This window comes from Monopterus albus, unplaced genomic scaffold (assembly GCF_001952655.1).
Source record: "Monopterus albus unplaced genomic scaffold, M_albus_1.0 scaffold45.1, whole genome shotgun sequence".
NCBI classification, from domain to species: Eukaryota; Metazoa; Chordata; class Actinopteri; order Synbranchiformes; family Synbranchidae; genus Monopterus; species Monopterus albus.
Window position 1 is genome coordinate 1846461 of NW_018127925.1, and position 14487 is coordinate 1860947.

At 39.6% G+C, this 14487-nt stretch overlaps 1 protein-coding gene across 1 annotated transcript in view; it reads right to left on the reverse strand.

Annotated features, from left to right (window-relative positions):
• Positions 1–14487, reverse strand: part of grik4 (glutamate receptor, ionotropic, kainate 4) — a 311608-nt gene that overhangs the window by 97748 nt on the left and 199373 nt on the right. Inside the window, 1 exon segment of the mRNA XM_020600102.1 lies at positions 14100–14197. Within this exon segment, the coding sequence (XP_020455758.1) occupies positions 14100–14197 (98 nt within the window).

Below are 14487 nucleotides of genomic sequence, written 5' to 3' on the forward strand. Positions count from 1 at the left end.
AATCATGGGAGAGAGAACAGGGAGATGAGACACTGGAGAACTGGAGAGGCCAAATGTTGACACCACCAAACAATCTTCATCCCCGACAGCCAGCTCCTCTCAGTCTTAACCCGTGTGGCCAGTTCTCTATTTGTGCTTGTAATAAGCCTGTGTTGGGCCCCAGGAGTCAGCACGGAAGCAGAGCAGTGATAAAGATGAAGTAGGCTGCAGATCCCATGGTGCTTTTAAGGAGAGTGGAACATTGACCATGAGATCTCTATCTCATTGATCAGCCAGAGAAAAAAGTTCCTTTCTTCCAGAGAGGACTGTTCTTCACTCTACTGCCCTGTTGTATTTGTGAAAGACGAAATAAATGCTTATAACGCCATTGTTTGGCTACCGGCTGTGTCGGTATTAGAGTAAGCAGCGAGGATAAATAAGAAACCACTAAATAAGTTTGGTAAGCTGTCTCAGTGCTCCTACCTGATTAAAGAAGCAATGTTTACCGGTAAATATGCTCTTAAATGCCCAATGAAAGTCTGTCAGCATTTATCAAGCATAATAATATGTCTGTATTGTGAATCCAAAATTTTCTGTAGGGAGCGTTGATTAAAACTAGTGTTTGTTTGTTTTTGTTTTTTAACCTAACAGCGGGCTTAATCCACTTCTGGGAATCTAGCCAAATGTTTGACTTACACCACCCAAACAAAGCACAGCTCAGCTTAACACAACACTGGCAAACAGGCCAACAAATCTTTGAGAACCTGGCTGCTGAGTATAGAACACAAACATGTTGATGGAGAGACAGAAGAGTTGATAAGTTTCAGCTCACAAAGTGAGAACAGCAGTGCATTAATTCAGTGGTTCGAGTATTGTCTCATTTCACACAAGACAAAAACTCTGCTGCTTGACATAGCCGACTGAGACGAAACAAGAGCAACGCTGTAATATGGACCAAAGTGTCTTCTCACAGACCTGATGCCAACAAACAGCAACATGGAAAGCTTGACATTCTGCTAGCTATCCACCTGTGAGTTAGCTGGTGAGTCCTTGACAAGACAGATGTGTTGACAGTGTTGAGAGAACAGGGGTCAACAGAGGTGCAAACGACAGCTGTGCTCATCTAATTATGATCAGGGAGACAGAAGAAGCACCTGCATTTGTTTGTAATCAGATTGAAGAGAGGAATTCTGTAAACCGTGCTTTACATTCACATGTTTCAATCAAATCTATTTACAATTTTTCTCACCTGTATGCACATGCAAACACAAACACAGCTTGGAGAAATTAATTAAGTATTATCTATTTATTGTGTGGATGCTGTAAAGCATCCACACTATGCTTTCCTGTTCTTTATTGTGTGGATGCTGTAAAGCATTACAGCATCCACACAATAAAGAACTAATAATAAGTGCTAATACATATCCAGCATACTACTCAACTTTTTTTTAAATAACATTTATATTTTTTAATCTATTCAGCTTTATATTTTGTAATACAAGTCAATGGGAGCTCAAAGTGCTGAGTCAATGACACAGTCTTGGAGTGCCATCTGGTGGGTCATAAAATTCAGCGCATTTGGGACATGCCCCAACATAACTCCTCTCTCTGTCTTTCTCTCTCCCCCTCCCCTTTTCCCTCTATATCACCCCCAATCCCCCCACCCCACCCCGCCCACACACACGTTCACACCTACTTGTTTTACCTAGTTTGTGGGGTCCTATTGGGCTATTTTCTCATCTTTAATAAGTTCAGCATACTTTCAGCTAGCAAAGCCATTCAGGTATCAAAATGTTCAGCTCTTCAAGGACAGTCATTTCTAAACTTCATACTTTTGAAATATTTAGCTTTATTTTGACAATCTTGCCCCATTCAAATTAATGGGAAAATTGTACTTCAGCATACTTTCACTTGTCAAAATGTTCAGCATTTTCAGGGCAATCTTTCAGCACACAGCATCCACACGCATTTTTGACAGGAAATGCATTTCTCTAGTTGTCATTTAATTATGTTTTATTCATCATTTTATTTAAATTACAAACTGGTGTGTTTACTGTAGCTTGAGCAACTACAAGAATAAAGACGAAGCATTTGTAGGTAAAATATTCTGTGGATACATGTACAGTACATTTACACTACTTACTGTAAACAATTGTGTATATTTGTAAATAAATGTTTCAGTATCACAGTCTTTATGAGATAATTTAGAGATCAAGAGCTAACTTTCAATGTGTTCTCAACCTGACTGATAACAGATACAGTATACTAAAATACTTTGTGTGTCTTGCCCTGCAGACAAGTAACAAGTAATTACAGTACAGAAATGTTAAGAATGTGCTGAAAGCAATTTTGAAACAGTGTCTCCATTAGTTTGTCCACCAGAGAAGCCCAAAAAGTTTTACATGTAAAAAGGTATCCTTACCAAAAACGATTATGATGACTTTTAGTGGGAAAAAGGAGGGATTTATGGAGGACTTCTGCATTAGACTTTATTACTTCTAACTTGGAGTACCTAATAAACTGGCAGCTGACATTTCAAACATTCATAGTAACGGTGAGGCCGACGTCATCCTCTTAGTTTCGAATAAATGGCGTAATTGTGGTGGACACTTTGGTGCATTCTAAAAACAAATGTAAGATGCCACTTTTGTCTGGCAATAGTACAAAGCAATACAAAGCCCTGGGTGTGTGAAACCTATGGCCATGGAGTCATCCTATAGGATGGTGTGGTTCTTGTATTAAGCTGGTCATTGTTACCCTGAATAAAAGTAAGCAATAAAAACACACAATCCAGCCTTGTCCTATTCCTCCTAGGAACACATTCAGTTTCAGTTTACCTTCCTCAACAGAATCACAGTATACACTGACATAATTCTCACATGGCGCTATAGTATAATTAGCATAATAAAAATCATATATTGCACTGACACTATCCATGCAGAGGAGATTGAAATGACACTAAAGGGAACTGCTATAGACTGACCTGTCATCAAGTAGAAATGTATAAACTCCAGTCTGAGGCAAACAGTACACCTATTAAGAAGTCCAAATGAAATAAATGTTTGAGGGATGGTAACAGTATTTCCAGGGCTTCTCTTTTTCTGCACTGGAGGAAAAGTCTGATAGTTTCTTTCTTTAGAATAACAAACAAAAACAACAGTGGAAAGTCTAAAAAATAGAAGAAAACTTGAAGTCTGAAAAGCATTCAGTTGTCGGCCAACATAATATTGTATTGCCTATAGTGAGGAAATGCCAGTTTGCTTTACACTTTCCTGCACTTAGTCTTACTTGGTGAGGAATCTAAAATCCTATTGCGATTCAATACGCACCTTACCACAGTGCAATGTACAGTATAAGCAAGCTGCAGCGTAAATTTTCAAATTCTACTATATACGGTACATCGCAGTGATATGACTCCTCCTCAAGTTGCTGATCAGCTCTGCTTAATCAGATCTGATTACTGATTGTGACCAATCATGTGGCACTTGCAGGCAAAACAACGTTGTTTTGGATGGAAAGTGTCTGACTTTACGTATAGTGGTTTTAAAGCCCAATTACAGTGGGGAGATCAACCATAAGCTGACCCCCCAAGCAGAACAAGGCCGACACAGCAGAACTAATAACACTGAGCACTCAGACATAAATTCAGCATGTGACTGATAGAGGGTGATTAGGGAGAAGGAGGGACAGAGGGAGCCCACTTTGAATTCTATTTCCACCGTCTTTCTAGTTGTTTTATTAAGAATGGTAAATCTTGACCTGATATTCAGATACAGTGGGTGTCTGAGATGGAGCTAGGTAGATGGGAAATAACAGGAAAGAGACAGGGGGAGGTGGTGAAATGAGAAAATAAGGAACAAGAGGAGACAGGAAAGAAAAAGGGAGAGAATGAGGCAAGAGAGAGATGAGAGCTGAAGCTTGTGTATGAGCGGTAACAGCAGTTATTAGAGGAGGGAAAAGAAGGCACAGAAGTGAAAATTGGGCAAAACTATTGTAAGGTGAAAGGAAAGAAGACAAATAAATGAGAAATGGTGCCAACAGTGATATGAGAAGAGTGTAAATCAAAATAGCAAAGGTATCAAGATTGTCCTTAGTTGGTTTATGACATAACAGTGGCCTGGGCAGCATTTGTAGCATGGAAAATAAGAACAATCAGGCAACAGACCCATTTTCCTGGTGTTATTCAGAATTGTAGGAGGAATTCTGAACCCATTAAGTCCTCTCCCATCTAATCACCACAGCAGTTTGACAATGTAATCAGATGAAAAGGTTACTTGTTGTGGTGACATCCTGCACCAGTTTGCTTTGTCATGACTGGAAAAGGTCACTTGCAGGGTTTGTTAGCAAGGTCCAGAGGACTGCAACTGATCTGTTGGATTTTGCGACAAAATTTATTTAAGGTGCGACTGACTTTTTTCAAAGGTCTCACTGGGTACGACTGCAAAACAAAAAGGTTTATGCACATGACTACTTTCACTGTAGAAATGGCAGACAGTCTCCATAATTCTGTCATCACAACATTTATCTACAGGTCAGTCATTCGCCCGTCTCATGAAGCAGAGACTGTCGAGCTATTTAATCAGGTAGATCACTTTTTAGCCTATTTATGTGTTGGAAACTTTTTACTTGAAAAACTTTAAACAGAATCAGTGCTAGGATAAACAAAAAAAATGCAATGATGAGCACATGAAATTTGTAGCTCATGATGCTATCAACTAATCTAAATTCAAAGGCTTTATCAGATGCAATAATTTATTCTTTATTTTATCACAATATGTAGATGCAGTAATTTATATTACCATAAAAATTAGATGTTAATGAAGCACTAATTATAAAATACAAGCTCAATTTTTGAAAACTGTGACCGCATCTTTTTTTACTATAACTATTTTTGCTATCTTGATACCAATGCAAATGAGTTTCCTTAAAGCTACAATATGTAACTTAAGGTAGTATTACCATGAAACTCCAAATCAACCCACTCTACTCCTCCTAGCTCTGCCTCTCCCTGCTCCACTCTGCTCTACTCTGATCTGCTACGCTCCGCCACACTCTACATAGATTTTTGCTGCAATGAAACTACAAGAAATGAGAATACAACAAAAATTACTGATCAATAAATAACTGGTTAGAGAGGTCAGCCCTGCTCAAAACATAAACCTTTTAGAAACCAATGTCTCTGCACTGCTGCCAGTGCTGTTCAGTGAGTCAGGGCCACAGGAGGCCTCGACAGCAGCTCTCCACATTAAGACAGGTTTTGGAGCAGATTTCTACAACACAAATATTTGAACAAAGTTACACACTGTAGCTCTAATCTAATCTTTTCTATGATGCCAATGGTTATCCTAGTAAGAACAAAGCATGGCCATAAGGGTAAAAATAATGTCCATCCCTTCGTTTATTACAGAGCAGGTGCAATATTTGGATGATAGTGGTGTACACATGTGTAAGAGCAAAGCTGAGCAAAGGTTGGCTAAATGCACACAACAGGAGATGTGGTGCATTGGCTTTGCCAGGACCAATTGTGGTGCAGTACCTGGCAGGGAGACAGTCTAAAGTGAGCATACAGTAGGTACCTTATAAACGGTGTCTGGCCAGAAAAGATTTGCTGGGTTGGCTAGCTGGTTCACTGAGTCACAATAAGCATCTCCACACCATGTGTAGCACTAAGCTGCTGGCCAGCTCTCCTATTTAAATCAGTTTGGACACCGCTACACACACAGCTGGATGAATATCCCAACATATGAATGAGAAGTGACTGAACACACTCAGATCTATGTCAGCTATTCAGAGAGTGCCTTTCTTATGAAAGCTCCACAATAATGACACAAATGAAGCAGTGAACCTGCAAAATCTTTCTCTCCACATGCATAGACAAAGGTTTTCACATTCAAGCCATTCAAATGCAATCAACTGTGCCTGAGCTTTGTGTGACGTCTTGTTCAACAATTACTCCTGTATGGGCCATGTACAGGAATCCTACAGAGTTCATTTGACTACTCATAAACTAATCTCGAGAAACACATTTGACTCCAAACTATTGTGGAATTAAATCGGACTCAGAAAGGAAAGGAACAGATTCATTTTTACTGGGACTAAATGAGTTTTTCATGTTACATCAGTGCTGGTGAGATGTAGCAAAAACACTGTAGCTCAGGAGACAGGAGAGGAAGAGGCAGAAAATGAGGTGAAGAGAGCGTCTGTGGCAGAGTGAGGGGGAGGGAAAAAGTACCTTGTACTTTGACATCAGCACATAAATGACATTCAAGTTGCAAGCAATTTTCAGATTATTTAAAGCGGTTTCAGGATAGTTGCATAAAAGTGAGTCAAAACTGTGTTTGTGAGTTCCTGTGTGTTAGCATCCATCATTTGAAAGCACAAATCTGTCATTACTGCCTGTCTTCAGGCTTTGCGCTATATGGTCTCCAGCCTCAATCCATTGTGCTGTTTATCTGACCTCAGGTTCACCTCTAAATCCAAGATGAACACCATTCTACACAAACACAGTAGTGAAATCTCTCTGTACTTCAGCAACCTGATGTTTTTGCAAATCAACCCCTTGACATCAGACGTGCACATTAATATTCATGACTACTTCTCACGTGTTTGACTCATAGAGGAATATGTTTCCTTTGTTCAGAAGAGACAGGTACTGTATATTGCACATTTCATCCTTTATATTAAAAGGAGAAGAAATTAGGGGTAAAAATGGGGAGAAAGAGCATTTAAATGTAGCTGAAGGTGGATATAAGTGGAATTCAGATGAAATATTTTGCACATGAAAGTTTAATCACTGACATTTACACAATTTAGTCTGAAAGCTTCCTATAGCTAATGGCAACCTTACCTCAGTGCAAGGCTTTGTATGAAAATAACAGTCTAAGATGGGGATTGTAAGTGGAGCATTGTGGAAACCTGAATGGGTAATGAAAAGTCCTTGAGTCTATTCCTTCATAACTAAGTCACCAATATTAAAAAAGAGTCACGTTCTTTATCCTTGAGATTCACAGAAAACAAATCAAAAACAAAAAAAAAAACTGCAGTGCATACTTGAGTTATCCTGGTTGGCAGGTAAGTATCTGAAAAGCAGCAGGAGCCTCTCATCCACGACAGCAGGTAATATTTCTCATTAGCCAATATCACCAACAGTATATAAAACATGGACAAACCCTCTGTAATTTCATCTACTGGTTTTCTGAAGAGCAGTTCTGAGGCTCAAGTCTGGTAGTACTTCACTCCACCTGCTATGGCTAATCCAAAAATGGACAAAGAGGTGGAGCAAGAGTGGAGCTCGCTAGACAGCCAGCGGCCAGGCACCCATACAGCCAGCGGCCAGCCACCTATGGCAGGACCCTCCCGCCTGTCACTCAAAGCAGCCATGTCCTTAACTGTGCGTAACTTTTAGCCTCAATATAATTTAAATGGGTGAGTTATATAAAAATGTACCTCCTGTACATTCGTCATGAAAGGGGAAATTAGCTACAGAGACCAAAACTACGTTTTGTGCCAGGCTGTAAACATGTTTATTTTTGTTGTAAAGTTGGGCATTTTAACATGGGAGTCTATGGAGACTGATTCTATTTTGGAGCCAGCCTCAAGTGGCTGTTTGAGGAACTGCAGGGTTTAACACTTCCGCACTGGCTTCAGTTCTTAGCCTAGGAGGTTGCTGCTTGCTCAACATCGGTCTGTCCTTTGTCCAAATCTTGACCCAAAGATTTGCTTGCCACACCACCAAAGATGGAAACAAACTACCAAGATGATGCACACAGTCAACCCCTCCTGTTTCACTATTAATCACTTTTAGTGTAAAACCCAGATGGGCTCAGTCCCACTTCTCTATCACCCCAGTGGAAGTGGCCATGGCACCAGCAGTGGAACCCAGGGAGTGATTGATAGGGATGGGTAGATGATGTACTGATCACCTAGTGGGATTTGTCAGGCGCAGTATTGGTGCCACTGCCCCAGGCAACCAGCCGCTGGAGCACCAGCATCTGTGGCCTCATGCTCCCAATGACAAACTAGATGGTTGGAGTCAAGTGTGGATACTGGCAGGCACAGATGCAAACCCCCCTCCCCCAAATTCATCTCTTCAGCTGCTATGATTCAGGGTGACCTGTTGTTGCAGACAGAAAAAAGCCTACTGATATTAGTTAGGGATGTGACAAATACTCTGTATATTATAATACTGTACATTCTCAATCAGCTCTTAATTACAGTACATTTATCACAAGTGATTTTGACTGATAAACTGACATCAGGTATTGTGGCTTCCATTAAACATATGAATCAGTGCTTGTAACAACCGATTTCTATAGTAAACTGTTAATTGCTCTTTATGTCCTCTAATAATGGAAAAAAAACAAATCTAAAGTTGATTTATGAAATTACTCTGGTGCAAAAACACACATCTGATTCATTCATAAAGCTCCTAATCATGTCAGACAACACCAAGACTCCCTTTGGGTTTTTACTTCAGCTTTGTAGACTTTTTGGGGTCTGGGGGCAGGCCTGTGGGATGACGGAGTCGAGATATCATTAGGCACAAGCACCTATGTGCATCAGTCAGCTCAATCAACTCATCTCCTGCTGAGCAGCCCTCAGAGGTGTGCTGCAGACTATTTGGATGCAAAGCATAGAATAAAGGTTTACATTATTTCCCGAAGGACTGTTGGTTTCTCTCTGCTCTACTGGATGAGCCTGACTTACTGCAAAATACTGTATGTGGCAACTCGGCATAATGAAGCCTTGGCTTCAGCTCAACCCACTCACTCAGCAGGGAAGTATTTTCTAGCTGTAAAAATCGGTGTAAACTGTCCCACTGTTATGAACCTGAAATGTGTCTAAAAAGAGCCCCATTCAATAATGACAGATATGCATTTATTTTTTGTATTACAGTATTTCCTGTATCTTTACACAACAAATATTGCATGTAGTGTGTCTTGACAATACTCTGGCACCATATCCATAATATAAGCCCATGCTGATGAAGGCCATTAGCTAGTCATCCCCTTCAGAGCAATCATGGCAAGGGCAATGTGACCTGCTCTGCTAGACAGAGAACACACACATGCACACACATCAGCAGCCGACTTTGCTGATTTTCACACCTCAGGCCGGAGATAGGGGACCTAATCAATGAAATCAGCTGGTATAGTGTTTGGTTGGAACAAAAAATTGCACACTCTTGACCGAACACGGGGAGCACCACAGTTAAGACTGTCGGTTGTTAATCCTGATCCTCAAGAATCAAACTGCTACAACTGTTGTTTTTCCGGTTTTCCAGCTATGCAATAGTCATTGATTTGATGACTAGACTGAAAACCAACAGCAGGGTCCTGATGACCACAAACTACAGACCACTAGGTCTGATTATCCTGTTAATTGCCTGACAACCTGAAGGTTGTTATGCATCCATTTTGTATACTGTAACATTGAATGAGAAATGATATTCAAAATATTGTCAGGGAAAAAGGTTTCTCCCCTGGGTGCATTAATCTGTTGTCTATTGTCATACTGCCATTTACAAATAAATGCATCTGGTCAGTATGGTCCTTATTCAATACATCATTTAAACATTCACAAAGTAGACTGGAAAAAGTATATAAACCCCTTGGCTAATGGACAAAGGTTAATTGGAGGCAACAAAACCTAGAATCCAATCAGTGAACCAAGAATGGCGGCGTGAGTTAGAGCTACTTCGACTTATAAAAAGAAAGAGCCTGCAGATGTGAACAGTGCCTTGCAAAAACATAGCTCAGAAAACTTACAATCAGGAATTGCTGTTTTACATAAAGCTACTGTAGAAGTACAGTAATCTCAGGGAGAGTGTTTAATGCCATGGCTGCTCTCCAAAGACACAACACAGAATGCTCAGGGGAGGTTAAAAAAAAGAAGCCTAGAGTAACAACTAAAGACTTAAAGGAAGCACTGGAGCTGGTTAACATCTCTGTTCATGAGTCTGTTACATAGACGTTCACGGAGGAGGCCAGCAACCTGAATAATTCTATTACAGAATGACTTCAAAACAAGAAAATTTTCCACTTGGAGTGTCCCAGTCAGAGCCTGGCCCTTGACCAAACAGAGATACTGTGGAATGACCTCAGAGAACCATTCACACCAGACAGCTTATATGTCTGAAATGAAGCATTTTTTTAAGAAAGAATGGTCCAAAATTCCTCCTGGACATGGTGCAGGTCTGTTCCACAGCTGCTGAAAATGCCTTTGTTTGAGGCTCAACCAGTTATTAAATCCAGCAATGTGAATGTTTAATGTGTGTGCCAACAAAGAGACAACATATTATAATTGTTTGTGTGTCATTAGCTGAAGCACATTGTGTTTGTTTGTGCTACATCAAATGGCATTAAAATTTTCAGGGGACAAAACCACCACCGTTCTTTTTACATACAGTATAGCTGCAGATCTGCTAAAAACAACAAACGTGCAGTATGTTGAGATGGATTTGGTTGTCAGATTTTTAACAACATGACCTTACTATAATTCTTCCCACTTCCAAAGGCTCAAACATTCACCACGATGTCTGTCTCTTCCTTCACTTGTGGGCAGAAGCAAATGGTCCACTGTGGCCACCTTTTCAACTCAAAAATCAAATTCTTGATATTAAGGAACATCAAACTATGTATTTCTGACTAAATCATGTCAGAGAAGAAACACTTATTGCAATCTCAAACTCATTTCACAGGGTCCGTAAAGACACGGGCTAAAAAGCTGCTCAGTGCTGTCTAGCATTTACACTTCTGCCCAGCTCTTGTGTAACACAACACTTCACAAAATACAGCAAGACATCAAACTTGAACTCATGGAAGTCAGTGCAGCGATGCTTTTTCTTCACGTACAATTTTGTCTAGTGTTAAAGATCCCATGGCATGCTTTTCCTTGTTTTCAAATTAATTAATGCCGTCGTGGTTCGCTGTGTTGTCCACTTTCAACACAACACCGGCCACGGAAGGTGTGCGCGTTCACGAACTATCCTCTCATTTTTAGGAAGAGGCTTTCTGGTTTTATCGCTCTGAAATAATTACAGACTCTTTGGAGTTATGAGGTGTGCAAAGCTAATGTAGAGGTACCCAAGATTAAAGATTAAATGGCTGGAAATGAGCATGCCATGGCCACTTTAAGTACAAATTTAAGGTACTGGTACTGTACTTAGGTATTTCCATTTTATACTGCTTTATTCTTCTACTCCAAATGCTACTTACATTGCTAATACAATAATATATATTGTTATACATAACAATTTATCACTCAACAGTATACAGAGGCCAGTTTTTCCTGTAGTAATAATTGAAGGTACTTTTGATACTTGGTGATCACTTTGAGTAGGTCTTATGTAATTTTACTTAAGTGAAGTATTCAGTGTAGGACTTATTTGTAATAGCTTTATACTGCAACACTGCTACATTTTTTTTTATCAATCCCTGTCAGATTCCTTAAGTTATAACACTTAACTATGTATTGAGCATTAATTTGTCTCTGAGTCGCTGTTGTTCCAAAGCTAAATTCTGGACAACTTGTGTGGTTCTGATAAACTGGAGCTGTAAGAAAACCTGAGTTGGACATGTACACCATTGTGGTAAATGCTACTGTGACAATAGAACAGTTATCATCAAGATCAAAATGCCACTGAAAGAAGTGTTTAACAAAATGTGGATTTGAGCAGAAGCACCGAAATAGAGCTGAGACTTGACATACAGTGCAGCTCTCAGCATAAAACATAAATGCCATACTGAAAAAATACCTGAAAAAATTAAATAAAATTAAATGAAATACAATAATAGTCCAAGTCTTAAACTAAAATGTCAAACTAGAGCAGATGGGGAAGAGAGTTGTAATATACCATATGTATGTAATATTTCACTGGGTACTGGCATATCCAAAGCCTCTGTTGTAATGTATGTGTAGTAACACACTGCGTATTTTTGTTACCCTGGTGTTAGCACTGAATAATTAGGTGTTAACCTAAATATTACATTAAATTCAGGCTGGTATTGGACAAGACCTGACAGACATTATTGCTTAAATAAGTGTTAAAGGAGGAAAGCACAACGATTACTTCAATATGATGACAGCAATGGCACCCCCAACACGGGAGCGGCGCAATGGGAGCCTTTAAAAAAGCCCTTATATTTAAGGCGTAACACATTTGAGTAGAAGTTTGAAGGTAGTGTTCTCAGGAAAGCAACTTATTAAGCTATTGAAACAAGATGCTATGATGGTTGTTATTCCGTTATATGAATCACTGAATTTATATAAGTAATACAGACAATGAGTATAAAATCTGATGTGTATTGTTTGGTAATTGTATCAGAACTTTAGTTCAGACATTTTTGCATCCATAATTCTTTTTTTTTATTCTTTAGAATACAGATACAAGTAGAATTAAAGCCACTTGTAGAATCTTTGGCCACTTACAATCTTCATTTCAAGGCTATGACGTAAAAAAATGGAAGATACTTGCAAATAATATAAAATGTGATGTGCTGCACAGAAATGAAACTTTTGTTATCAGTGAATAATTGCTTACACAACCCACACACTTGATTTTACTGTCGATGATGGATTTGAATTGCAATTGATAAATAACAATTCCTTGGCTGACCTCATGTGGATATCATAAACTGATGAGTTTCACTTCAGGTCAGCCAAGAAATTAGTTGCCTTTCTATTAATATTAACCAGTGTAGCCTGAAATTCCTCTCTGCTGTACAGCCTTTTTAGTGTAGCACCCCAAGCTTTTCACTGGCCTCATCTGGCCCCCCTACTAAATATTTTCTGCAGGTGCCACTGGGTGACTGCTCATATAATTTATTGCCTTACCCATACTCATGCCCTATAAAGTTGAAATAATGATGAAATTTGAGCTCACTGTGCATGTTTTGTGCCATTTTCAACTCCTTATACTATTTCATGACTCCAGTATATTGTATGCATCAATTAACAACTCAAAAATGTTGCTATTCACTTTATGTTGGTCTTCACCCAGTCAATGTTTCAAAGCTGCCAGTAACACCAGTCAGTCCCACAGAGGCTGTTAACAGTGGGGAGTCCTGCTCTGTCTGCCGCTATAAGCGACTGATGTCTTATTAGAAGGACAGCTGTACTCTGCCAGAGGACATTATGGAGACTGGGATGGTAATGGCATATCTTTTAATAGTTATGCTGATCAAATTCATGCAGTTAAAAGGCAGCTTCTCTGTGAACTAAATCCAATTATGTGAGGAGCACAGCAGAACACCCTAGTGAAAACCAAATGATCGATGACATGTAGTTTTTAAAATCTATAGTACCACGGTAGAGAAGAGAGATGCTATTAATGTTTTGGTGTAATCACTTTCATAATCTGAACAGTGTTCTACAAATAGCATAAAAGCAAAGTCAAAAAAGCGTGGCAGTAAAGCCATCACAGCTAAATCCATGAATTTTTTCTTATTTCTAATTAATTTTGATCTAGCTCATGGATTTACAAAGATCAAAGCAGCTCTGTCTCTTGCCATCAAACAGCAAAACACCCTACATCAGAGTTCAGACAAGCCTATTAGCATCCAACTGGGATCTGTTTGCAGACGGTCAAGCTAGTAAGCCAAATCCATTCGGTCATGTTTAAACTGTGAAATATCATGATTTTTTTCACTGTTCAGATAAGAAAACATGGCTGTTGACTTTCTGCATAACAGGAAAACCAATAATACTATTGTTTGTCATATTGTCTACTCTGTAAATACCCAGGATTCAAACACGAGATGTACTTCAGGGGTAGCAGGAGTTGGTTGTTCTCAATTCAGATAATTCAAAACAAAATGACAAAACACGTTGGTCTGTTTGCATTGGATTCCATAAGCATATCAAAACAGTGGCTAGCAAAGCCTCAGTGGGCCAAACTGCTCCAGACTAACGAAGGGAATGGAATAAAATGTCCAGCAATGCTTTGATTCGAGTGGGACCAGAATGAAGAGCATGACACTGTTGAGACCATTTTCACTAACAAGTTGGATTTCATTCCCTTCAATCTCCTACAAAAACTGCACGGCTCCTAACAAGCATCATTGTTCTAAACTGCCCAACATGGGCCTGAGGCTACAGGCTAGCTGGGTGCATCAACTCACCTCCTTCTCTCCACAGATATTGCTGATGATGGAGTTGGAGGCCGGGCTGGCGGAGGGACCAAGGACTGCCACCACCCCTTTAGACATGATCTGGCACACTGAGAAAAAACAAAGAGAGGATAGAGGGGAAAAATAAAAGTTGAGGGGTGAGAAGCAAACAGAGAAAGCGAGCAACACAGTCAGTCAGTTGATGCTATCCAGAAAAGTAAAGTACAGCCTCTTCTGAAGAATCTGAGCCAATGTTTCTGCTGTCTCAAGGGAACCTGAACCTACATGCGTTGGTTAAAAGTGTGCAAAAACTGAATGTATTTGTCCACGTTTAATATGCCAAACATGAAGCACATCCTATAGCGTCTGCCCATGAGAGCTTGTGGGAGAAACTGATAGT